General features: G+C 40.0%; 3 protein-coding genes and 1 long non-coding RNA gene across 5 annotated transcripts in view; 1 reads left to right on the forward strand and 3 right to left on the reverse strand.

Annotated features, from left to right (window-relative positions):
• snx29 (sorting nexin 29) overlaps window positions 1-16,035 on the reverse strand; it is a 118,481-nt gene extending 102,446 nt beyond the window's left edge. Inside the window, 15 exon segments of the mRNA XM_061809412.1 lie at window positions 1,093-1,221; window positions 1,733-1,796; window positions 4,057-4,139; window positions 4,292-4,394; window positions 4,756-4,868; window positions 5,338-5,443; window positions 5,504-5,749; window positions 8,868-8,954; window positions 8,957-9,127; window positions 11,021-11,091; window positions 11,260-11,440; window positions 12,289-12,413; window positions 12,544-12,596; window positions 15,304-15,368; window positions 15,896-16,035. Coding sequence (XP_061665396.1) covers window positions 1,093-1,221; window positions 1,733-1,796; window positions 4,057-4,139; window positions 4,292-4,394; window positions 4,756-4,868; window positions 5,338-5,443; window positions 5,504-5,749; window positions 8,868-8,954; window positions 8,957-9,127; window positions 11,021-11,091; window positions 11,260-11,440; window positions 12,289-12,413; window positions 12,544-12,596; window positions 15,304-15,368; window positions 15,896-15,902 — 1,604 coding nt within the window. The 5' untranslated portion in view covers window positions 15,903-16,035.
• On the forward strand, window positions 7,091-21,021 carry LOC133495152 (uncharacterized). Its single transcript, XR_009793498.1, has 4 exons — window positions 7,091-7,434; window positions 8,863-9,038; window positions 15,885-16,290; window positions 20,879-21,021. It is a non-coding gene; the product is annotated as an uncharacterized LOC133495152 (long non-coding RNA).
• On the reverse strand, window positions 17,834-21,132 carry LOC133495151 (transmembrane protein 238-like). The gene is made up of 2 exons (XM_061809423.1): window positions 21,010-21,132; window positions 17,834-18,339 (listed from the first exon to the last, which is right to left on the reverse strand). Exon 2 carries the CDS (start codon window positions 18,319-18,321, stop codon window positions 17,836-17,838), a length of 486 nt encoding a protein of 161 aa, XP_061665407.1. The 5' UTR covers window positions 18,322-18,339; window positions 21,010-21,132; the 3' UTR covers window positions 17,834-17,835.
• A 380-nt stretch (window positions 21,133-21,512) lies between these two features.
• On the reverse strand, window positions 21,513-26,588 carry rsl1d1 (ribosomal L1 domain containing 1). 2 transcript variants are annotated; one of them, XM_061809415.1, is made up of 9 exons: window positions 26,472-26,588; window positions 26,101-26,240; window positions 25,701-25,839; window positions 25,462-25,610; window positions 25,126-25,227; window positions 23,980-24,073; window positions 22,097-22,210; window positions 21,846-22,022; window positions 21,513-21,764 (listed from the first exon to the last, which is right to left on the reverse strand). In XM_061809415.1, the coding sequence occupies exons 1-9, from the start codon at window positions 26,508-26,510 to the stop codon at window positions 21,666-21,668; spliced, it is 1,053 nt and encodes a 350-aa protein (XP_061665399.1). In that variant the 5' UTR covers window positions 26,511-26,588; the 3' UTR covers window positions 21,513-21,665. The 2 variants fall into 2 exon arrangements, with proteins under 2 accessions (XP_061665399.1, XP_061665398.1); XM_061809414.1 differs by having other exon boundaries at window positions 21,846-22,025.
• Window positions 26,589-26,599: the final 11 nt, after the last annotated feature.

Here is a 26,599-nt window from a genome sequence, read left to right on the forward strand (position 1 = left end):
AAATTGAAAAAATACAATATATGAAACCTTGAACTGAATGCATATAATTGTCCACTAAAATGGCTCGCTGGAATCCTTCAAAAAAATATGTAGTAGATCCACTGGAAGACCTCAGAAAAGGAAGACCTTCATATGCGGCCAATTTTTGTGAAAGATTTTCAATAAATTGAAAATATTTTGCTTTTGTGGTTGTCGTGCTGCATCCTGCTTTGAGGGAACCAAAAACTAGCACTGTCTCCTTCTACACGTGCTAGAGGTAGCTTCGTCGTCTTCTGGGGCCAATTGAGGTAGATTCCTCTTCTACACGTGCTGAAACATTGGAAGCACCTGCGCATGCCCAAACCCAACTGCGTTGGAGGGAACGTCCACGTTTTAACCATTTTGTTCGAACAAGTTTTTGTACTTTGAAACTCATAGCTGGTAGCCACAGAAAACTATTTTCACCGCTTCGTTATATATGCCACAGAGTTCACATTGATTGAAGAAAGTAGTGGCTTGTTGTCCAGAAAATACAGTGGTATCTTTTTTCGCAAAAGATAAATAATTTTTTTTTGTATTTCCCCGCGTTTGTACACCATTTGTCTTTAAACATCCCTTCTAATGCGTTATAAATGATAAATGGGTTTTCATTTGTGGAGCGCTTTTCGACTTTCAAGGTACTCAAAATGCTTTTACACTGTCCTCATTCCCCGACCAATGACACAACATCAGGACTACCTGGAGGTTTGTTATCTTTTTCAAGGACACTTGTACACCACCACAACATACATGCTATTGGTTAGCTCGATTCATTCCCTCGTCTACTGTGTTAAAATTTATTTTTTTTGTTTGATACTTTGCTTGACAGTAAACCACAAAAACCTGGCATTTGATCAGGGGTGTTGAGACTTTTGATATTGGCTTTGACATAACATCAGGGGTGTTGGAACTGTTTGCTCAGAGACACTTAGCCATATAATTTGGTGGTGAGGCTAGTGAGACTTTATTGGATAATTGATCTGTATTGACTATGTGAATCAAAACTAAAGTATTTGATACAAACCCTGTAATAAAGATTTATTGGTCTAGTTATCTTTTCTACTCATCTGTTACCTGGCTAGTGCCTGGACCTTTGCTGTGTGCCTTTCTTCCAGTTCAGCCAGCCTTTTTTTCAGCACCTCAATCTCTTGCCTGAGACCTGCTGAATGCTCCATTTCCCCATCCAGCAGACTACGAAGAGACCTGCCAAATACACCAAGTGCACCTTGCGTGTCATGTGGGGAAAAGAAACACACATGCGCACAGGAGCAGTTTGCCGCCACACATTATACAGCAGTACAGTGTTTGGATTCAGTTGGCATAAAGGCCAGGTGGCCGAATACTCATCTACTCATGTTCACCACAGTAATTACATTACAACTTTCCTCCCTCAGAGAGAAAAATGCCCACATCAATCAGTTCACAGAGCAAAAAAAACTATACAACAGATGAACATTGTTTAGATGTTTTTCTGTGGCAGATATTAATTCATAGTAAATCCTACTAAACTAGACTTGTTCGTAACAAAAAAAAAAAAAAAAAAAAATCAGTCTACGGCTAAGTCAACATGAAAATCCATCACTCGCATGATAAAAAGTACCATATTAAACGGAAAGGTCATCCAATTGCTTTCACTGTGCTTGTGTATGTGAGCGTACTAATGCACGTTTGGCTTTGGAAGCAGCAGATAAGGAGGCTGTATACTCCAACATACCCATTTTGTTCTTCCAGCTCGTCCTTCCTGTTCATCATGGCAACAATGGCCTGTCGCAGCTCCACTGGAAAGACACCATAAACTGAGAGCTTGGAAATTTTAGATTTACAACAGATGCATTGCAAAGTTAAACAAAACAAATGCCTTCAGTTCCAGAGGCACGAGCAGCAACTATTGACATAAAGGGCAGAAAATCGTCATGCATTTTTCTGTCAGAGAATGCCTTTTTGTCAATGTCAACATAATATACAAATATAGTACAAATTTGCTTCTTCCCTAACAATTTAAACATGTTCTGTGGGGTTCAACTAAAAACAGTTCAGAAAGTCCAAAAATAACTATGTGACATGACATTAAGTACCCTGTTGTTTTTGGATGCTAGAATTTACAAAGGCCACTAGCCTGTTCTCATAACAGATATAGCGTGTCTATTTCGCCCCAGATAAAAGTAGTTCTCCTTGCAGCCTTGGGTCTAAGTGCTGAGTTTGGCATGAGGAGTCTGAGGAGGAGGAGGAGGTGGTGTGTGGTAACGAGCACAAGAAAAAAAAATGGACGTGGGGAGCATCTATAGAGCTCCACATCATCGAGACGGAAATAAAAGTGACCTTTAGTACGACCACGCGTTCACAGCGGGTGCCACAGACGAGCCATTAGGGACTTGAGTAGAGCCAGACTACACTTGGTCCTCACAGAGGGATTTTACAAATGACATTGCCAATGAGTGTGTTTGTGTGAGGGAGAGGGGAAAAAAAAATCCTTCCATTTGTCCATATATTTAAAAAAAACAGTCCTTTACAATGGAGTGTGGATCAGAAAGCACACAAAGAAATGGGCCAATAACATTTGCACAGAATACGCAACTGAAGTACTTCGTCAAGCAAATGCAGTACTTCCTTGATGTCACACAACAGAGAGGTTGGTCTCATCCCCTGTACAATTGGAATGGCATCAAAAGCTTAATTTAGTTAGATACTTCAATACAAAAAGAGCAACTTGCGTCATAGACATGCAATTCATCATCAATAGAAACTACACTGCTACATAAACAGTTAAACAATGAAAATTATTTTTTTTCCTGAAGAAATTGGGCAGGGATTTGCTCTCTAAAAAGTGTCTTGTAATTTATTGAGCTGTACCGGTAAATTGTTGATTACCCCTCCATTTTCTATACCATTTGTCTGCATTAGGCTCGCAGGTCATCTGTTTTTCTTTAGTTTATTTTATTATTTTTTTTTTTTTTTTAAATCATGCAGCAAGCGATGTCAGCATTACTCGAACATCCTTGTTAAGATATCACATGGGGGCGCACGGCATCAAATATACTGATGCACTCAATTTAATGCAGTATAATTCTATGCAAGAATAATAAACATTAAAAGCCTTTGAGAGTGTTGATCATAGCATTATGATCAACAGGAAGGCAAAATGTATTGATCTTATTCTCCCTTTATTTGGTCAACAAAAACAACTTGGTATATTGTGTGATTGGAACACAGATTCTAACATGTTGACACCTGAAACATGACAAAAAATGATGAAGATGGAGTTCTTTTGACCAAGAACAATTTTTAAACAGTTTAGATGTCCAAAAAAACCTCTCTTTCTCTCTGTTTTCCTCTGGCTGGTTTGTAAAGACAACTCATGGTTCTGACGGTTGTCCAACTGCAGTAATCACAGGCAAGGTACTCGCCCTCCTCTACACACACACACACCTCACTTCCTCTCTGTCAGCATCATAGCTTTCGCAAATATGCCAATCTACTGGGCAGCTAAAGGACCCCAGACCTCACATATAGCTCATCAAGTGACCTCGATTCCGCCCCTCACCATCATCATCTACAATCTTACAGCTGCCACAAAAGGTGTGAATTTCATTCACTAGTATTGCTTCACATTTCCTTTCAAAAGAGATGCTTTATAGGCCCCTGTGCAGTTGATGCCTATTCTTTGGACCAGCAGTGCCACCAGGTGGATAAAATGCTAATTTGGAAATAGTGGAGTGAGATTTTCCCTTTGTGCCTCAATGATGACATTTTCACAAACTGATATATTACAAGGGACTGCATTTCCTTAGAAACCTACTAATGAAATAGTAATAGTAGTAAAAAGTTCAAACTTAAGTTACATGCTTCACTGTCAGGCAGTAGAACAATGTCTTTTTGTATTTCCTGAAAACTACTGTACTTAAATGTGCTAGCATTTGAATACATTTATGCCACGTAGCCACTGATTTTATTGTTGAAAGGCTGGCTTCCAATGGGAGACTGGATGAGCAAGAGCAGACAGAAAGAGGTTGGGGGGCAGGGGAGGTGAGTCCTACTCACCGACTGTCATGGACTCTGGCAGAGCAGATGTTGGCAGCGTACCACTGACCGGCGCAGACAGCGCCAACTGACTGGACTCCATACTGGAAAAACATCCAACACATCGGTATTGTGAATGTCAAAAGTCTTTTCACTTGCGAAGCTGAGAAGCAGATGGATGACGAGCATAACAATAAGTGATGAAAACCGTCTTTACACCAAAACACATCCTATATACAGCAGAGCAGAAGCTTACTTCAGAGGTGGCCGTGATCTGTGGCTATCACAGTCTTCCACTGCCGCTGATGACTCACATTGAGGAGGAAAGGACGCAGCGTCCTCTACGGAGTTGACTGAAACTAGATGGAAATGACAGTAAAAACCTGGGCCTCCATGTCTTTTAATATGGCCTGTGAAGGCTTATCACAAATTTTCCTTGATTTGTGTTCAAATCTAGCCAGATAAAATGAAATTATTAAGGATTCCACATTAAGCTCAGGGATAAGCAACATAGCCACACGCCAACTTTGTAAACAAACAGTGCAGCTCAGCTTCTGGCAAGGAGACGTCAGGACAAACAAAAAGGTTTTTGTAAGTGTTTGTATCCCCAGAAGAGTGGATGTTATTATCGGTAAATTCAAATAGACTTATTTTTAATATCGGTGATATATGACTCATTGCCTTGATTAATATATGGTTCAGTACAATGTTATAGAATACCTGGCTGTGGGGTGGCGGCATTAACGGGGATGAGGATGTCCGAGCTCCTGTGGTCCATAAGTACCGGCACGGGGCTCCACGTGGACACGCTAGACAGACTTCCCACCACCACTCTTAAAAGAGAACATTTCAAACTCAGTCAAGGTGGGAGTGATCTTTCTTGGCGCAATCAATATCGTGTGGCCCACTCGGCTCCCAAGTCACACACTGGCATTTGGCCTTTGTACAAGATGTCGTGTTTTCTTTTTGAGTGAAAGCAATAGCAGTATGGTGAAGTAATGGTTCGCACATTTATGTCAAACCTTAGACTTTCAACTCCAGCCTTTTTATGTGGATTTTGGATTGTGGAGTGTTTCTCCAGCTACTCTTGCCTCCTAACATATTTCACAAATATGTATGGGAAGTTAACTGGAAACTAAATTGTTCATAGAAATGAATGGTTGCTTGTCAAACTGTGTCCTGTGGTTGCCTGGCAACCAGTCCAGGGTGTGCCACACCTCTCACTCAAATTCAGCGGCAACAGGCGTTCACCCGCAACCCTAATGAAGATAAATGGGAGAGAAAATAGATAGAACAACTCACTGGTCATTGCTCCTCTCGTCCTCCTGGATTCGTGCTCTGTGTTTGTATTTGTCGTCCTCATCCTCCTCTTCATCCTCATCCTCCTCGTTATCTATGCTCTTCCTGTCTGGCAGAGGAGTCGTAAGCATGGGTGGCGTACGAGAATGATGGGGTGACCCCACCCAACTTAGTGCAGCTGTGTCATCCAGCCCGTTGTGAGAAGGCGACTCTGGAAACGACGGCTCCAAGAGATCAATGCCTTCCTCAACGCTGCTCTGAACGGGATCGGCCTGAGTCTTGCAAAGTCCACCAATTTTGGGGAAGTCCTCCTCACACTCTTCCTCATCCTCAGCGCCTCCCTCCACATCATCGTCAAAGGAGATTATATTAGTGATCTTCTTTCTCCTGCGCCGCTCCTTCCGCAGCCCAGAGTCTGAATGGCAAAGGACAAAGAGATGGAAAAAGTTGAATTTGTGCTAAGTTCCTCTACAAGCAGTCCATTGTATACTTCGCCCTTCACCCAAAGTCATCTTAAATAGGCTCCAACTCACCGGCAACCCACATGAGGACAAGTGCCACAGAAAATGGATGGATAAAACAGATAAGAGTCGGGTTTTCCTTGGTTTCACTTACCAAAAAAGATCGACAGAGAGACAAGTGTCACAGGAAAACAAAATTGATTTATGCTGCCACCTTGAAGGTCACTAATACTACAGCAATATCAACATTTACATTATCACTTTTAAAGCATTGTACACACATACCAAATATCGGGCCAATTTTTAGCATTTTTTTTCTCTCTTACAGTCAATGTTAGCTAAAACTAGATTCTATTATTTCACTGAAAGATTAACTTCCCCGATAATCCTGTGGTGTTATGTTAAGGGTGATTTTTCCTCATCAAGCCACTCAGAAAATACTGTACAACGTGTCTCCAAAGTCATTTGCTGCAATAAAAATGACAAGGAAAAGTGGTTGCTTTGAAGGTATTTTTTTAAACATTTTTGTCACTCTCAATTCCACAACTTCTGGGTCATTTGGTCTTAGAACTTCCATCCTATCAGCCTCTAAAAACACGCTGCAAACTCTGGAAAACACACCCAATCTTAATTCTAAAACATCTCCTGTGTATTACAAAGAATTGCAGGCTTCCATTTTTAACCAAGAGTTAAAATTTTAAACGTTGCTCCTCTTGGTATGTAGAACGCATGCAGGGAAAATGGTGTCAGCTGGGCCCAGTGGAATTGAACGGGGCAGACAGCTAAATTAGGTCAAGCACAAAGGTCTGGAAGGTTAGACGTTTCATTGAAGACTTCAATAACCACTGCTCCATTTGGATGGAGATGCGTGAAAATGAATATTTCCTCTCAGAAGCCGGTCACATGTGACTAAAAACATGGATAGAGTGGGCTAAAAATACCACCACTTAGATTTAGCTAAGCAAATAGGTTACGGTTTTTGACTGGATAATAAAAAAAAGTGATTAATATTGGGATTACAGAGGAATTTAAGGGAAACATCCTATTAAAACTTTGAGGGTTTGTGGTAAAACATGTCATTTTAATGTCAAAAATCTTTTCTAAAACAGCACACTAGATCTGACAGCCACAGTATGTATTAAAGGATAATAAGAGCATTCTGTCTTTGAGTTAGAGTGGGCATGATAATTGACCCCACCGTAGAAATTGCGTCATCCGTGTCGCTGACCAATCAGAGGCCAGAGATCTGCATAAAACACGCCCCTTTTTGGGACCCACAGTTCCCTCAGACGACGTTGCATGGTCCAGTATAGCTTTTGTTAGCGTTTTATCGCGTATTTGGGTTCTTTAACAATAGAATGGTTAGGAGGTCTAGTCACGGACTTTATAATAGTGACGACAGGTATCCTGAAAGGCTAGTTGGTGGAGTTCAATTCGTACCCTTTCCAAAACCAAAGACCCAGTACGAAAAATGTCTTTGATGGATCAAACTGTGTAAGACCGCATCATCAACTGAATCCATCTAAAATCAACCGGAACAGAAGACCGAGTACAAAAAACGTCTTTGATGGATAAAATTTTGAGGAAGACCGCATGATAAACTGAATCCATCAACCGGAACAGATATGTTTGCACGAAGGTAAACCCTAAATTTGATTTTCAATACATGTCTCATATAAATGAATTAGCAGTTCTTTGCTTGCATAATATAGCTACGTGTGAATGATTGTCACACTTGATCTGTGTTGAGCGATATTTTGCGATGATCTGACTGCACAAACGTGTCTTTGTTCGCCGGCTCCCAAGCTAAGCTAAACCGGACTTTGTTTGTTAGCACGAAGGTATGCCCTATATTTGATTTTCAATACATGTCTCATATAAATGAATCAGCAGTTCTTCGCTTGCATAATATAGCTACGTGTGAATGATTGTCACACTTGATCTGTGTTGAGCAATATTTTGCGATGATCTGACTGCACAAACGTGTCCCATTGTTCGCGGCTAATTAGCTAAGATAAACCGGACTAGCAGTCCTAAAAGCGTTCGACGTGCACCGAAGACACCAAGACTGAAGGTAGGATGTTTGAGGACACTGAAGTAGTGATTGTCGTACTCGGTCGGGACTTACGTAGGTTCGGCACTAATTCAAGAATAATTATTGAGGGGAGCGCGTGACGTTACACAAAGAAAACGAGACAAACAACTCGTAAATCAAGCCTCGCCTTCTTTTCCTTCATACGGCGGTTCACAAACGGCTATACAGATACACATACAGATTCTGCACACAAGTGTGATATCTAACACGAAAATAGGAAACGGTCAATGACGAATTCGTCTTTGGGTTATAATATATTATGTGGCTTCTCGGTCTTCCTCTGACTCCGGAAAGATCTCGCGCTAATATCAATGGTTTCTCCGTCGATGTGCATGTAAATACCATTGAAATAGCCCTCGCTGAAATACTTGAAGGCCTGCTGTCTGCTTTTCAACGATATTTCACTGTTAGCTAAGAATGCGAGTGAGAAATCAGCCGGTAAATCGGACAGTTTCGCTCTATTCTTTTCTTGCTGAGCCGCCTTTTTTGCTAATTGTTTGTCTGACGTTAGCGCACGTGGCGTGGTGTCACTTCAGGAGGCGTGGTTAAGTGCCCTGTATGGAGGGGTCAATTGATTATTGATGTAATTGATCATTTGGAATGCTCTAGATTGTGTAGAACAGAATGCCAACTCATGTTGTTTTGAAGCAGTTCTATGCAAAATGCAATCCACGACTTGGCTCTATCTAACGTCAGCATTTATCCTACACTCGCATTTGGCAGATAGCCGATACATACTTAATATTTGGAAGAGGTCTGATTATGATGTGAAGATGTTCATATTGTTTTTGTTTTCTATTTACACTGCATGACTCATTTGAAATGAGCCTCTTGAAAGCAAAAAAAAAAAAAAAAAAAAAAAAAATCAAATTGTCTCACTTGAACCAGCCGAAAGGAAAAATTAATTCATCTTGAGCTTTTGTCACAGTTTAAGCAAAAGTGTAAAATTTGCTAACTACAATATTTACGTAGCCTACCAGCGGAGGTGCTGCGCGGGAGGACTGGTAGTGGGTCCGAGGCTGCGTCCACCCTGGGGCTGAAGCCTGGCACCACAGCAGTGGCAGTGTGATCTCTCGAAGCAGGCTGCTGACCCCCTGCGCGGACTCCTTCCACAGGCTGCCGATGCCCTGCGTGGACTCTTTGAGGAGGTGAGTCATGGTGGAGCTTCCGCTTCTTGTCGGGCCCCCGTTCAGGTCACTGTTGTCTATGTTGATGGCGAACAGGATGGAGTTCAAACCTGTAGAGAAAAGAGTGGGGGGGAAAGGAAAGCTTGTCACTTCTCTGGAAAGACACAACTTGTGAACTTCCTCAAAGTGCTTGCTCGGCACTTCTAAAACCACAGAGTGAGAGAAAGCTATCTACCACAAAAACAAGCTTAGGATCTATGCAACACATTGTTAATATTTTAAAGTTTGTCCCCAGCTGACTGGTGCTTATCAATACTTCAAAGAGGAAGTGCAAAAGAGGATTTATCTTCAGTGCCCATGAAATAGTAAAAGTGGAATGAACTAGTTTCCTTCATCTATCTGGATAGAACTTCAGTACTTAACGTAATTTTTCAATATTGAGAGATTTTTATTTTATTGAAAGATTTTTTTTTCCAGTTCCACAAACTCACTAGCTACCCCCATGCCTACGTGGGTTTTCTCCGGGGACTCCAGTTCCCTCCCATATCCCAAAAACATGCATCAATTGGACACTCTAAATTGCCCCTTGGTGTGATTGTGAGTCCGGCTATTTGCCTCTATGTGCCCTGCAATTGGCTGGCAACCAGTTTAGGGTGTAGCCCACTTCCTCCCAGATGACTGCTGGGATAGGCCCCAGCACTCCCGTGACCTTTGTGAGGATAAGCGGCTCAGAAAAAAAATATATAGGAGATATATACCCAACACATAAGATGGAAAAATCTGCCTTGAGAAATAATACTTGTATTGTAGTGTTAAATGAACATCTCTCTGATTGATGTTAATCACTCAAAGCTGATAATTATTACTTTTGAAAAGGTGATTTTTTTTTTCCCCCAACAGAAGATATTTTCATGTAGTGCCCAATGTTGTGGCTTGCAGAAGTAAAAGCACAAGTCATGTCTGGTCTCGTTTCATTTACTTCCTTAATTGTACTTGCCGCTAAGTGTGCTTTCTGAGTGTATTTTACACCCAAAATAGTAGAGCACTATGAAAATGTTCGATCACGATTGTTTTGGCCATTTCTCACACTGAGTTCATAATTACTTAATTGCGAGAATGTCGAGATGTATTTCAACAACAAGTGAGATCAGCTATATTAAGTAAGGATGACAGGACATGACTTTCTGCATTTGTAAATGTGTGCATACTTTAGACCTCTAAAAACAAACTGACAAACCACTGCACAAATGCACGGGGGAAACTGGATTATGACGTGTCGGTTCACTAGCTGAACTTAGCATTTTAAATGAATCGGTCCAATGTTCACAATAATAGGTTTTCATGCAAAATACCACTCATTGATATGGATTTCTACATGAGGATTTAAAATGTTTTGCTTCTTTTCATAGAGAAATTGCAAAAACAACCACATTTGCAGTGAGCATAAGGACTGATGGCCTAATTTTGCATTGCAACAAAGTAGCTTCCTGCAATTAAAAATACACAAACTATGTAGCGCCTGCACAATCTAATGTAATCGAACATATACTATGTGAGTATTCTGCCTTTACAAAGATAATGTACAGTTTTTATTGACAATGTCAGATTTCAGCATTTTTTTTAATGTTTAATTATTTAATTTAATTGAAATATTATTTTTACTATTTTGTTGATATAAAAATAGTTGGGTCTCTGGAGAGGCTGAAGGTTATACTTATGTTCTTGTATTATGACTCATAATGAGTACACAAGAAACAAGTGAACACCTGCATTTAATGTATCACTTTTCATAACACACGTAACAAATTGAACATTTCGAGGAAGGGGTGGAGAGCTACAGCATTTCTTTTTTAATATGATGACATTAAGGAGTACACAATATGTGTTGCTTCAACTAATGCACTCAAATCTAGAAACAATAATGCGTATGTTAAAACGGGGAAGATAAGAGATTGATTTTTTTTTTTTAAAAATTGAAAAAAATGTGAAACCTCCAAACTCACCTGCAGCCATGGTGGGCAGCATACTGGCTCGCTCTTCATCAAGCATAAAAGCCCAGTCTTCATAGTAAGTGCTAAAAAAGAAACGTGGCGGAGTTAAATCAAGGAAAAGCGTTTAAAGCCGGACGCACATAAATATTCTGTTTATTGCTCCATTCAATGAGGAACAGTTTATGGAGTTTTCATCTGGAAAGAAATAAAAACAGACACTCCCACAAAACACGAGGAAAAACTGCACCAACCCGAGGCGTGGTCGGTCAGCGAGCAGTGTGTGCAGGTAGCGTTCCAAAGAATGCTCATTAAGAGCACAGCGCAGCCAGGCCCGACCCCGCCCCAGCTCGGATGAAATGTGGCGGAGGGAGTAGAAGCGCTGCAGCTCGTGCCGGTTGAGATGCTCCTTCACATAGAACCAGAAGGTGAACTCTGGAGGGGGAAAAGCCATAATTAAAAGCATAGTACATCAAGATCCATTGAACAGATAGCTTTACAGGCACAAAACTGACAATTTTAATGAGGAAATGTGCATAAAATGTCAAGGTGAAGTTCATTTCACAAGAAACTAATCTTTATAAATTCTATCAGATGAATACCAGAAATGCTAATTAATTACTTAGTGAAGCAATTCAAAGAAGTGAAAATGTGGGAGAAAAATGCTTGATAAATATCTCCTTTAAGGCAAAATTGACTGCACTACTAAATGGGAACCAGCAGTAGCACTGTTGATTTATAAGTTAAATACATACTTGCCAACTCGAAATGCACCTTGTTAACGTGTTAAAACATACTAAAAAGTGATTTGGAATGGGATGATGCAACTCATTAGCATACATTTGTTCAAGAACCTCCATATTATACCTTTGACAATCATTAAAGTTAATTGTTAAGAGTTTTATTCTTTAAATAAAGTCCTAATAGCAACAGTGTTTACCATTCTTTATATCTGTACGACAGTTAAGGGGTGTTAGAATCTTACAACAATGGCTGTAAGGTTAATAAAGAGTTTGTGAATTTTTTAATAACTTATTTCCACTCTATAAGAAAAAAAAAATCTTAACTGTGCCCTGGAATGACTACTAGTTAATAGTAGAGGTTTCACTGTCTAGTTACTGTAAATGATAAATGGCAAACATACATTTATAGTGACAACACTTGTCAGCATGTGATTTATATTTTTGCTACCTCCTTTATTGAACATTATTGCTACCAACCATACAGCTGTAAAAAATATATCAGGAAAAGAAAAACACAGTCCATAAGCAACTCAAACCTACCTCCTTCGGCTTTGCTGCTGAAGCCTGCAGCCTGTTTGAGGGCGGCGGCGGTGAGAGCGAGACCTCGACTCTTTCTCAACCCATGCTGCAGCACCACCTCGAACTGGGCGCAGAGACAGATTACCCTGCAGTCGCAAAGAGAGGACATCTTACTTTTATGGTGGCATGTGAAGCAAACACCCCCACATCATTTTTTTGATAAACACTAACACAGAGCAAAATATTTATCTAGTGATGACAAATGACGTGACTTACCTGCTGTCCGAGTCTGTTGCAATCTCTTTTCGTCCTCCAAAGCGGATTTGGCACTGAGAAAATAAGAGAAGAGATAAATGATAACAAATAAGACACATTTACCTCTTCTGTGAGACATTTTGCAACATATTACTGCAACTAAAATTTTCTGTTATCTGCCTAAAAATGTGTCTGTGACTAAACTGTTGTGAATTTCCACCTCGGTGTCACATAACCACCTCCAGGGTTTCTCCACCCATGACATAATCAGCGAGGGTGGGGGAACATTCACAGTCACTTTCAAGTGATGATCACTATCATTCTGAGGCTCAATCACACACAAGCACAGAAATCACAACTTGTGCAAAACCCTTGCAATCATGCCATGGCCAAATGATAAGCAGAGCCACACTGAGTTTTTGGGGATGCACAGGTTAGCATTAGCTATTAGATTTCTCTGTAAAGTTTTTTATCCAGAAGGGTGGGCGTATTTGTATTTGTTGATGTGTCCATACGCCATATACAGCTGCTGTAATAAGTATTTAACATGTCACCATTTTTCTTACCAAATATATTTCCCAAGCTGCGACTGACATGAATGTTTTACCAGATGTGAACAACCCAAACAATCCATACATAGAAAGAAAGTAGAACACCCAAGGTCAGAACTTAAGTTGTAATAATGTGAAATGACAAAGGGAAAATGTTTTGAACACGCAAAATGGTATTTAGTTAATACTTTGTACAAAAGCCTTTGTTCCAATGACAGGTTCAAGAAAGTATATGAAGAAACTAGTCGCATACTAGTTTCTAGTGTTATTTTAGCCCATTCCTCCATACAAGCAGTCTTCAACTCTTGAAGGTTTAGTGGGTTTCTTTTGTGGACATTATTTCCTTCATTTTTGACTAGATTCAAGTCGCGTGATTGGCTTGGCCGTTCTAGCAACTCTAGTTTTTTTTCCTTTGAAAATGAATTGATAGTTTCCTTGGCAGTAGGTTTTGGCTCATTCTCCTGCTTTAAATGTCCACCCTCGTTTCATTTTCATTATCCTCATAGATGGCAGCAGATTCTTGTCAAAAATGTCTTCAAAGATATGCCCATTCGTCCTTCCTTAAATAATGTGAAGTTTACCAGTACCATTTGGTGAAAAGCAGCCCCACACCATAATGATCCCACCTCCAAACTTCAGTTTGTGGGGTGTTTTTCGGGTGATGTGCAGTGTCATTTCTCCTCCAAAGATGGTGTGCATTATGCCATCAAAAGAATTAAATTTTCTTCTCATCATACTAGACTATATTCTCCCAGTAATTAACTGTCCAGTACAAATGTTGTTCAGTAACATTTAAACGAGCTTCGACATTTTTTTTTTCAGCAATGGGGTCTTGCGTTGTGAGTGTGCATACAGGCCATGGTGGCTGACTACATTACTCACCGTCTTCCTTGTGACAACAGTACCTGGTAACTCGAGGTCTTTTTGAAGCCCTCCACAAATGGACCTTGGCTCTTGGACAACTCTTCTGATTATTCTTTGCACTCCTCTGTCAGAAAGCTTACGACTAGCACCCGAATAAGGCAAATTTATGGTGGTATGATTGGGTTTCCACTTGCATACTTTGGCTTCAACCATGCTCCCTGGACCATTTAGAAGCTTAGATATGCGCCTGTAACCAATGCCATCATGACCCTTTGAGACGGCCCTCTGCTCTTATCTGACATGAGTCTTGACTCACGCATTTTCAATGAGACCTTTTTGTAGCCCGGTGGTTAGTAATGAACCAGCTGATATTCATTTGCACTGACAAGTGGTTGAATTCCTGTTTGATTATTGATGGATTTTAGGCGTTGCCCTGGCTTTCCATGCCCCTTTTTCACCTCCTTTTCTTCATGTGTTTAATCCTTTTGCCCTGCATCACTTCACATTTTTACACACAACCTATTTTCTGATCTTAGTTGTTCTACTTTCTTTGTGTGTCTGGATTAATTTGGATTAATAGCACATTTGGAAAAATATTTTGTGAGAAAATGGTGAAGGTGTTAAATACTTATTTCAACTGCTATTCACACAGCATACTGTATGATGAACTGCCTCCAACAGTAAAACTGCTTTCTCTCAAGGAATATAGTTGTTCACTACCACAAGAACTTAAAAACAGGCTAATCACAGAAATACAAGAAATGGGGTGTGGAAAGTGACTTATAATAATTTTACACTGTGGTAATTTGACTAGCGAGTTTAATTTGTTCCACAGCCAAGCTCATAAATCATTTTACTCATATAGCTAATAAATAGTTGCCATTGTAATTAATTGAAAATCAAGCCAACCAAAGATGACCTCAATTGTTTTATCACATTCAATAAATGGCTGAAAGTGGAACTTCACTCTAGCGGCAGCAAATTTGTAGCTCAGGCTTTAAATGTAATTTTGGCTTAACGCAAACCAACAGTCCAACCAACAGCAATGTCTAAACTCACAAAAAAATTTGAAACACAGGCACTCAAAAATCAAGGTACCACTGTACTATATTTTGGATATTTTGACAGAAGCATATCACAAACACATTACATTCATGGGAACTGTTTAGATTGGGGGGGGGGGGAATTGACGATTGTTGTGACCAATGGTGAGATTACAATGAATTTCATAATCACACTGACTAGTGTCCAATTATTGTTGCAATAACTGAAAGGCGGCTTCAATTTATTGTGTTACTGAGTTCATTAGACGCAGAAATGTTCAACAGAACATCATATTCACATGGTTTTAAAAGATGATATTCACCTGTTTGACAGCATCTAGTAACCGCTCTAAAAGTTTCTGTCGCTTGCCATCACTCTGCACAGTGCCTGCAAAAGGTGAACAAAGACAAATTTTTATTTCATGGTGTGCAATTTCTGCTTGACTATCCATAAAAATAAAAACAGTCATGGACAAGCACAGAGTAAGAAAATACCTGCTATTTTGCATGACTGCAAAGAAGAAAAATAAGTGTTTTATTTTACACCCAAATAAAATGAGGTTTGTTTCATACATAGTTCGATGAAAACTATGTTACTTTTTAAAGTCTGTGGACCTTACAAATGAACCTTTTGAAAAAATTGCAGTGTCATCTGCATCCTCAGGCCCAATATGCATTTGCTTAGGAGAAAGGAAGCTGCACATAGAAGTACTTGAGGTTTCATTTAACAGTAAAGAAGTTGAATGTCAATAAGTTAAAACCGATGCAGTGCAATGCAGATATATTACAAATTGGGAAGAATCAAATGTAGAATGTTGCAAACACTGGAAGAAAATACTGAAATGTCTTTTCCAAAAAGCTGGTGTAAATATCAAATAGTGTTGTTTTTTTTTTTCAAACACAGACTCAACTTACCGTTCATTGTGACGACCAAACTTCAGGTGCAGTAAGATCAAAGGTTAGCGGTTCCACTCCGATCTGATTCATCCCTCTTTGGGGCTGCTAATCGTCCACCGCGGAGGCTAGTGAAGGGCCGGACCCATGCTGCCTCCGTGGGCGAGCTTGACCCACCCCACCGCAGCTTGAAGCGCGATGCTCGGTCGCTGAGTGGAGAGGCCTTGCCCCGGAGCTGAGCGACCTCCGCGGGATGACATACAAGTGGCGAGTGTCCCGCACGCTGCCGAACCGATAAGGTGAACTTTTCACCAGGCGGATTCCAATTTTGATGTCACCAAGCGAATTCCCATTTTGATACGACAACCAGCAGCCAGTCTCTCTGAGGTAACACAGGAAGTGTGCTACTGCCGTCGGTAAGTCACGTGACAAAACACCCGCTGTCATATGGCTTTGCACAAGTGATCGTGGGAAATGAAGTTTTTAACTGTCCTTTCGCTGCTGCTGATTGGTGTTTATCCATCTATCCATTTTCCGATCTGATTATTCTCACAAGGGTTGCGGGAGTGCTCGAGCCAAACCCAGGAGCACCAGGAGCATTCTTTAAATGTTTAAATACTCGAATCAAGTAGATTGCTGAAGCACACCACCTAAATTGTTATTATCAAAATAAAATGCTAATCTATTCGATCTGAGAAGTATATTAAATATTTCTATGCCGGCAGCAGTGTAACCCAAATTTTTACGCAAGGCAATGCGCCATATAACTCACCAATGCTAAGAGTACCAATGCCAACATCATAAATATAATCCACCAGAAATAGGCTCCATCTTGCAGTGGATAAGAGGCAGGGGAAAAAGATTGATCGTTTAAAAAAAAATCTGTTGTATTCGGCTTACTCATTGAAACCCCTTCCAGAATTACCATCATTTGTTGATTTTTTTAAAAATCATTTTAAGACATCAACCAATGAAATATGAAGGAAAAATACACATGCATAAAACTGGCATTTAGATTACACCATTCAGGTCACGAGAAAGAGCTTCACGGTGAAGTATGGTTTTGTAGTATATTTGTACATTGCATTTATTGTATACTGAAATGACCATGTTCAATATTAGTTAACAAATCAAAAAAAGCCATCAACAGAAACAAAATACACTGACTGACTGTACTGCACTGCATATATACAGTATATATATATATATATATACACACACACACCGAGTCTTAAAGTAGAAAATAAACACAAAAAAGGATTGTGACTGAACTTGGCATATTTTGCGGGTTTCTTTGCATCTTGTGCACTGACTGACATTGCAACATAGACCCCAAAATGACCACACAGTGAAATAATTTTATTTGACTTGGACATGATTCAACCTCACATGGTACCCATAATTTTTGGGCTTTTACTAGGATCCATAAAATACAGTCTGATCGCTGCCTCTTTATCATCTGCACAGCGCTTGGTAAAAGCATGCAAGATGTTTATCTTATCAACCAGAAGAGAACATGAGAGCTTATCTGGACAGTGCTGTCTAATTATTACCCATTCGTGATGGCAGAGTAAACAGCAAATCCCTCTTGGGCAAACGTAGACGCTAACAAAAGCAGAATCCAAGTGCAGGTTTGGTGCCTCTCTCAGATTTAACATTACAGCATGTAAATCAATGATTCCTAAAAGTTTGCCCTGGCACATTCGCCTGCCTTTTGAGGTCATCGGGTGTGTTGTAAGGGAAATATCCACATTCAGCGATCTCTCAGCTCACTGAACACGCGAGATCTGTTTCGGACGGGTGCTTCACTTTCTTTGTTTTCCGTCGATGAGCTCCAGTGAGAAGCAGTTTCTCTCAAGGGCCATTTAGCCGTAAACGTTTGCAAATCAAGCTTCAGAATCTGCAAGCACGTCATTTACCTTCATCTTGGTTCAATAAAGTTTTGGTGTAAAAGGCTCAATTCATATAGATAGTGTCTCTCTCACAAGTTGCTTGGGTGACGAGGTCATGCTGCTGTCGAAGATGGTGAAGAGTGAACCCTCAGCGTTTGCGGGTCTTTTACTCAGAGGAGACTCTCTGGTCAAGCCGGCGTTCTTTCTCAGGGAAGACCGAATACCGTTAGAGAGCTGGTTGGACACGCGCCTCACCACTCGGCTCAGTCCTCGATTCCTCGGCTTGATGAGGCCCACGTCGTCCTCCAGTTCCTCGGGCGGCACGTCGATGTTGCCCGAGAACCAGAACACCCACCAGATGAGACTGAGGAAGATGACGATGGCGCCGGCATAGATGAAAAGGTCGTGGATGGCCAGGCCCCCGAACACCCCAACCATCATGATGAGCACGCCGAGGATGTCGTGGGCCACGGCGAACCAGAAGGAGCACTTGCAGCGGCCCACTCCACCATAACTCCTCTCCGCTGCTACTTCCATCTGCACCGAGGTCGACATGTGGTCCTTGAGAAGATCCTGCCCAGGGTGAACCCAGAAGTGGATCCTGAGTACCGATGTGCTAGAACTTGCGGGTGCAGCTCTTACAAGCGCTGCAGTAACAACAGTCAAAGTTCACTGTACACTCGTAGTTATCAACATGAAGCTGCATCAGCCAGCTGACTGACGGGAAAAAAAAACTGTTGAATCATGACACAGCCACTGACGATGTCATGGTTAACTCACATGTCTTCCGTGCAGGCAGCGTATGCCCAGTTCCCACTCAGTGACACTCATAAGAGTTTGTATGCTCTGTCGCACGAAATGCAGCGTTCATGCCTTGTTTTAGATCGGAGGAGATGGCGCTGGCGACCCGAATTTTGTGGCCACCCACAAAGAAAGGGCAGAATAGACAGAAGGATCAATAAAAGTAACGGAAAATGATTATGTTGTGACCACTAACACTATACAGCAAATAAAGTTGTGTTTCAATAATCTAGAATATAGTGAAAAAAATGAGAGAGTGAGAAGTGAAAAACTAAAGTGAAAACTCCTAAAGATTCAACAAACACTTGGGAAAATACTTAATAGAAGCCAATTTCCTACCTCATTTCTGTATTCAAACTCATTTTGCCACTCCATAACATTCTAATATTCTAATAAAAGCTGTAGTCTGTCTTTTGCCCAAAGTCAGCCATGGGATAGGCTCAAGTTCTACTGTGACCCTGAACTGGTTGCTGTGCATAAAAATGGATGGCTGGACACAAATCATTAGGGTCAAGCCACTTGGTAGTAGGAGCGACGTCTCCTCTTCTCTTTCAATATCGGCATCCAGACCAAGCCCACTACCACGAACATCAGTCCCACAGACACACAAGCAGAGGCCACGGGTCCCGCTTGCACCACCCCGGAGAAGTGCAGGAGGAAGAGGACCACACCCGCAGCAGACATCAGAGACCCCATCACGATGGAGATGATGGACTTGTGGAGGTAGGCCCAATCTGAGGAGCCCACAGAGTCCGAGTGAGCGTTCGGACACAAGCTCCCGGAATCATCGAAAAACGCCGTCTGGTCGAAGTCATCCATTGTGTCCACAAAAATCCTGTGACTCTTAAAAAACTTGCACCATGACCGTACCGGTCACATACATACATACGCAGCCGCCGCCCAATGAGAACAGAGAGAGAGCTCCGAGTATATCATCTGTCATGTGCTTATTCTCTTGGCCAGAAACCTGTTGACACACTGTAATTCCAGACGGCCCACCACACCCACAACGAGCAGCTCATCATGGATGAGTGGACAAGGCACACCCACCCACCCAATGACAGCGAAGTCGCTCACCATCGGTCACCTGGCTTCGGCATCCTCGTGTTTCAACGACTGCAGAGGAGGGCAAAATATAGCTCACTAAAATCTTTTTTTGTTTGTTTTGGATTGTTTTTAATTATCTATTTCACACAATAATTTAGTAGATTGCGGGGAGTTCATTTAAAAAATGTAAAATAGTTTTAATACAGTACATTTTGTACAACACTGGAATGAATTATTAATTTGTAAAATGAGCAATTTTAGTTTTTGTTTCTTACCTCATTAATGAATTAATGATACAGCTCATCAGTTTGTTTTAAAAATCAAATGTGGCCGTTGAACATAAATTTTCCAATCCTAAATAGTCTTTGTGTCCTTTGTAGATACATGACTGCATATATTTGCAGACATTCATTTCTCTTGCACAATCATATCAGATTCTGCATGTATCACAAAGTCTACATTTGCGAATATTATGTTTAAAATGTTTACTTGACAGTGTCAGGGGTTTTCATTTATTATTTTGCATCGTACCATGTGCTGTGGAATTGTAAATATAGGCAACCGCTACTTCATAATGAGCATCCTACAGCATTTACTGTACAGTATATTGATTTGAGTATTTCAATAAATTGGAATATGGTGGAAAATAATTTTTGTATTTCAATTCAGGTGAGAATAATATAAATATAGAAATATACAGAGAGCAATACAGAAGTGTTTTGCTGCCACACCCCAAAAAAAAATGGCGCTACCACATTATAACATGCTATGTTTCAAGTTATAATGTGGATGTTTCATGTTATAACATGTTTCACGTTATGTGGTTAATTACCCGTACAAGAGTTTCACAATAGTGAAATATTAAATTTTTTTTGACAATTATAACTTCCAACAAATACTACTACTAATTTACAGAACCAATGATTTATTAGAGTAATTGCAGTTGGAACAGACCTGAAAAGTATTTTTCATTGTCTTCAATGAATCTGGACAACTTTCACTTTCTACAGCATTCTAATAATAATATTAAACAATAATAAACTCAGTAAGTTTCTACTGAATCAATTGTTTCATTATTTTTTTTTACATTGGCTGGCCCAAAAATTTGATTCACTATTTGAGATAAAAAATAAGAACTATGATAGTTTGACAGCGGGAGTAGTTTGGAATAGTACACACATTTCTACACCACTAGAAACTGCAATCACATGAGGTAACATATTTCTATAATAACAACCAGACTGTGTCACATTTGTTCATCCAGAAGATCAATGAAGAGCTGCAAATTGAACAAGTGTGGTCAGTGTTGTCACCAATTAGCGGATGGCGATGCAACATCAGGCCAGAAGACTGCAACTGTTAAAAGAAGTGAAGGAGTACAAAAGTTCCACAGACCTGAGAAAAGAAGCCCAATGACAAGAACCACTCAACACCTGCTACACGAGCTGATTTCAGATGATATTTTTGACTTGAAGACTCCCAGTGATGTGGCACTCCAGAGAGGACGTAAAAAGCATTTTATACTATCACGACCAATTGCACAATGTCGGGCAAACACTTATGGTTAAGTGGGTGGGTGGGGAAATAATGAAGAAGCGGGACAATGCATGGCCTAATACAAGACTGGAAAAAGGTATATATTAGCACAGTAGATGTTCTTTTTATGAGTAACATTATGTACAAAATGTAAAAAAAAAAAATATGTCATAGGTGTATCAATGTATTATTTTTTTTTTTAGTGAAGTAGTGTATTTTCAAATTAAGACTAAAGTGTCTATTGTCTATGTGTGGACTCTGTTGAACTGGCAACCAGTCTACGATTGTACCATTCCTCTCACCCCGCAGTTAAGCAAGACAGGAGCTCGCTCACCCGTGCACACAAATACTCATTGTGAAGATTAATAAAGGCATTTTATTCTTAGAAAGCATTTAGATACAAACTTGACTGACAATTGGACATACTTGAATCTAGCAATGATGAGATGAAAGGTTAAAACATACTGTATTGTATGTATTGTTAATCTTACAATATATCAAGTCCCAAAATAAAATCATTTGACTTTATGTAGTTTTCCTTTGGGTGTAGTTGCTTTCTTCGTCCTTTTGACCATTGTGCTTACATTTTTCTTAGCAGGCATATTTTTTTTCCGCTGCATCAAAACAGGAAAAAAAAAAAAGTCAGTGTTTGAAATGAAAGTCATTGAATTCTTGAGGTTGTGTGTGACACTTACCTGGAGTTTAAGCTTTTTGCTCTCTGTCACTATTGGGACCAGCTGTGGAATTTCTTCATCTTCTTCCTTTTCTCCTGCGTTGTCATTGTTCTCCTCCACCTTCCTTTTCTTTCGCTTGTCTTTCCCATCCGCTGCAGAGGTTTGTTTTGTGTTCTCTGGTGTTTTTTCAGTAGTTGCCTGCTAAAAAGTAACATGCACATGGTGGGTATAACAGTACATCTGGAAGCATTTGAGCTGAAATCTGTCCTCACCTTTTCCGCCTCTGTGGCTTCAGGCTTCATAAGGTGACTGAGGTCTGAAGTGTAAATGGGTAACGCCACTGATTTTTCACTTTTTAAGTGGACAAGCTTCAGTACTGGTCCCTTCTACATAGAAGCACAAACAAGTGTTTAGACAAGAGTTGGTGGAAAGGTGTGATTGATAAACTAAAAAACTAAAAACCAAATCATGCCATGTATCTACAAATAAAGGCATCCACTCTTGTTTGACACCATGAAATAAACTGCAGGATGCAATAAAAAACTGGTTTGATAAAAGGCTATCAAGCTAAAAATCTTAAGAGACTGTTGGTATTTATTTTTGTGGCTTTAAAAAGGAACTTTAAACATGTTTGATGCAAGATTACATTGTATGGGCAAGCCCAATTTAGAACCCGCCATGCTTAATAAAAAAAAAATAAAAAAAAGACATTTGTGGAATGAGAATTTAAGAGCATATTTAATCAACATAGAAGGGGATATTCTCCGAAATAATTTCAGTTGCAGACCTGCAGTGACGACCAAGCGCCACTAGAGGGTGCCATGCTGCTGGTGTTCAACTTCAGGGTTCCAACACTTAAGATTTAAAATTTTCCCCCTAATTTTTAGACTTCTTAATCAAGAAAAAAACAACAACACTGTAGTCAAAATGTAAAGTTGTTCCTTTGCAATGACTGAGAGGCTGACTTTGAAGAATCATTACAATCCCTTAAATTTCTAATGGCAGGAAAACATGTTTCAGTACTGTAGAAAATCTTTTGGCCAATGTTTAACAACCACTGACATAATGATTAAATCAGTTTTGACTATTGCACATATTCAGTATATTTCTATGTGAGAGGTGATGAAAGATCTCAAGACCGACAATGCTGTAATCTCTGTCGATCTTCGTTGACTGGACTGCGGCATAAACTCGGTCCGAGGTACCTTTCAAAAGAATGGTGACGTGTACGCCGTACTTATCAGTTTTTGTGCCAGGAAGTGCCTCAGGGTTTTAATCACGTTTATTTCGGGCTTCCCGTCTGTGAGTTGACTTTAATTTTGTACAGTTAACCCTGTGTGGCATGTTTGTCACTTCATTTTCAAATCAATTCATCAGTAGCATGCAAGGAAAGCGGGTTGCAATCACCAAATAAAGTAAACGTGTACTGCGGCATAAACCCGGTCCGAGGTACCTTTCAAAGAATGGTGACGTGTACACCGTACTTATCAGTTTTTGTGCCAGGAAGTGCCTTAGGGTTTTAATCACGTTTATTTCGGGCTTCCTGTCTGTGAGTTGATTTTAATTTTTTAGTTAACCCTGTGTGCCATGTTTGTCTCTTCATTTTCAAATCAATTCATCAGTAGCATGCGAGGAAAGCGGGTTGCAATCACCAAATAAAGTAAATGATTAAAGCTATCACTAGTGTTTTAAATTAAATAATTGCTCCCCTGTGTTCACATTTTCCACATCAGAAAGAGTGTCAGATTGTTATGGTTGCTCACAATCTAATAGCTAAGTGAGATGTCCATTCATTTGGAACCATGTTGTGATTTATTGACAGGAACGACAAACATTCGAAGAGTTGAATTATCAACTAATGGATTTTTATGAGCAATCAAGAATTGAATATTCACCAAGACTATGGCATAATACTGCATGCTTCACACATTTTTTTATATTCAGAATGATGTGTAATAGTTTACATTATCCATACTTTTGCAGACTTCAAAATGTATTAAATGAAATTCTATACTTTTCCATGTTTGCAGAGGAATCCTGTCACTATTAGATATGAAAACAATAGAATACCTAAATTATCTACCTAAATTAGTTGGAAGCCATTTATTAAGGTCAAGCCATCACATATTGTGACTTACTAAAAGGCTGTACCCACCATGCGTATGTTTTTAGCCACCATTTGGACAGCCACCTCGATGTTGTCAGTCAACTCTTCGGCATTCATGCCGGAGTGGCCAACACGCGCCATACTGAAAAACAGTTCCGTCACGATGTCAAACCAAAGTAAACAAAATGCGGATATTTATCATGCCAGCTTGGTCTGCTTAGTGTGTATCAAAGCAGTAGAGGTGGACTCCACGGAAGGAGGAGGTCAACCTGGATTTACAGTGACTTTCTATGGCACCAGCATGTCCTGCATCAACCACTTCAGAGAATTGACAGGCTTCTTATGCGGTGCTGTTTGTTACACGACATATACATAATCAGATATAGCAAAACATTCTTTATCATCCATTTTCTATTCTGCTTGACCTCACTTTGTTAGTGGGCGAGGGGCACCCTATCCCAACTGACTTTGGGGTACACCGTGGAATGGTCAGCAGTATCAAGTCGGGAAACGTCCACGTTTAATAACAGAAATTTTGGAGTCGTCATTAAAACCAAAATGCATGTCTCGTGAACCAGGAGAATTTGAACACTTTGCAAGCAAAGAATATGCCAACTCCACAAAACAGGCCGTCATCTGAGACACAAACCCAGAACTTCTCAACAGTGAGGCAGCAGTGATAATCACTAGTTAACCGTCCCGCCAAGAAAACGGAAATACAGTGGGCCTACACGATTAAAATGTCAAGGAAAGTGTTGAAAAAAATGTACCAAAATCAAAATGGGGCCAGAGACCCAAGACAAAATAAAACATTTGCTTCAAAGTTTGGTTTTTCCCCCCCCAAAAAAAAAAAAAAAAAAAAAAAACCTACAAAGGGTAATATAGGGTTTCTGCTTTACTACAGACTTTTTTAAAAACAAAAAAATATATTTTATATCATAAATATATATAATATTATATATAGTTAGAATTAATTAAAAAATATTTATTGTGCTAGCTGTAAAATATTATTCGGAATTCAACTGCTTGGAAGAAAAACTGTTGATGTAATTCATACTATAAAAAAAAAAAAGACTGAACAAATTTCTGGGATGTATTATATGTGATGAACTAGTGCAATTTTCCTTTTATGTTCATCAAATCCAGTGAGTTTACTGGTTGTTTTCCAGATGAGTAAACACCTTTTAAACCCACCAGCAAGAGCCCTTGTTGTTGACCTTCACGCTGGTGCCCTGGACCAATTTCTGGAGGTCTCTGGCAAGATCTTTGCTCTGCAGGTTCACACAAAGCGGCTCCCTGACAAAAAGGAAAAGCTGTTAGGATGCCTTCTTAGACTTTTCTCTTAACACGATTTTAACACATTATGGAACTGAATAATTTATGAACAAGTAGTTGGATCACTGGAGATTTATGTGCAACAATAAACAGTAAAACGTAGTAAAAATATGCACGAGTGAGCTTTAGATTGTGAGCAAATAATGTTTCCTTAAAATAGGGTGTGTAGACAATGCATTCAGAAAGGTTTGTTACTTTTTCCTTTCATAGAAGTGCTTTCCGATATGTGACGGCAGACGGCGCCGTATGCGGTTGTCTGAGAGGAACATATCAAAATTCCCCAATAGGCGTCGTTTAGCCTCAAATGATTTGTACTCTGTCTTCAGGACCTTGAAGGGGATTATCTGTCAAAAACAGAGGGAAGGCCCTTTAGGGAAAATTAAACTTCTTAAGAGTTAAAGATTTGGACTTCCTTTAAAATGGATTATTATTACCTCAGTGACATTTTTAATCCCCCGTTCTCTCATCAACGTCTTATAAAACCTCTCAGTTTGATCTGTGGTCATTTGGGGCTCATCTCTAGTGAATAGGCAAACGTCTTCTGAGGCTGTGCGTTGGCCATGAGGCAATGGTCTGATGACAAGACAAACACAAAAATACAATGGGGCAAAAGGGGGAGGGGCACAGAAATAAATTTGATTTTCAACGCGATTCATTAGCAAATTTACAGTTACAAGACATCATTTGGTACATCTAATGGACAAAAATAAAAACGATGAAAAGATAACTCGCTGTGATGCAGCTGAATACACCAATGAAAACTCCACTTGCAATTATCTGTAATGTTAAAAACAACATGGTGAGCAAGTATGTTATGAGATCAAATGAACTTGCATTTGAATGGTCTGTTCCCGCTTGGGGATCCTCCAGAGAGTGAAGAGCAGACTGATCTTTTGAGACTCATCCGTGAAAAGCTTTTTGCCGGTCAACTTGTTTTTTAGGAATGCCTGCAAGGCTAGAACAGCCTTTTTCACCTAGGGAACATAACCACTTTATTTAACAATATGGTTAAACGACACTTTCGTTCGAGGCCTGCACTCGAGTTAGTGCTAAAGCTAACAAAGATACGAAGACCGGTCATTTCGGTCACTACTGCTCAATACGTGCACATATTAGTCAAACCACAATCAACTGTAGTTAATCCATACAGGCTAAAATGTATTCGGTTGGTCAGAAAGGGTTTTTTTTTTTTTTGTTTGTTTTACCTGTGAGCGATCTAGTTCAACTTTCTCCTTGTCGCCCATGCTGGCTTCACGTGCTACTGCGACGCGCGCATGCGTAGTATAAGATGTCAGGTTGTTACGTAATCTAGACAAACTCAAAACTTTATTTG

The sequence above is a fragment of the Syngnathoides biaculeatus genome, chromosome 22 (assembly GCF_019802595.1).
Source record: "Syngnathoides biaculeatus isolate LvHL_M chromosome 22, ASM1980259v1, whole genome shotgun sequence".
In the NCBI taxonomy this organism is placed as follows: Eukaryota; Metazoa; Chordata; class Actinopteri; order Syngnathiformes; family Syngnathidae; genus Syngnathoides; species Syngnathoides biaculeatus.

Excerpts from the sequence above, each read along its gene's own strand:
- LOC133495151 (XM_061809423.1), bottom strand. The coding sequence starts at position 18,321 with ATGTCGACCTCGGTGCAGATGGAAGTAGCAGCGGAGAGGAGTTATGGT.
- rsl1d1 (XM_061809414.1), bottom strand. The coding sequence starts at position 26,510 with ATGGGCGACAAGGAGAAAGTTGAACTAGATCGCTCACAG. Across the intron at positions 26,241-26,471 it reads TTGAACTAGATCGCTCACAG|GTGAAAAAGGCTGTTCTAGC; the intron begins GTAAAACAAACA and ends TATGTTCCCTAG. Across the intron at positions 22,211-23,979 it reads TGGCTAAAAACATACGCATG|AAGGGACCAGTACTGAAGCT; the intron begins GTGGGTACAGCC and ends GCTTCTATGTAG.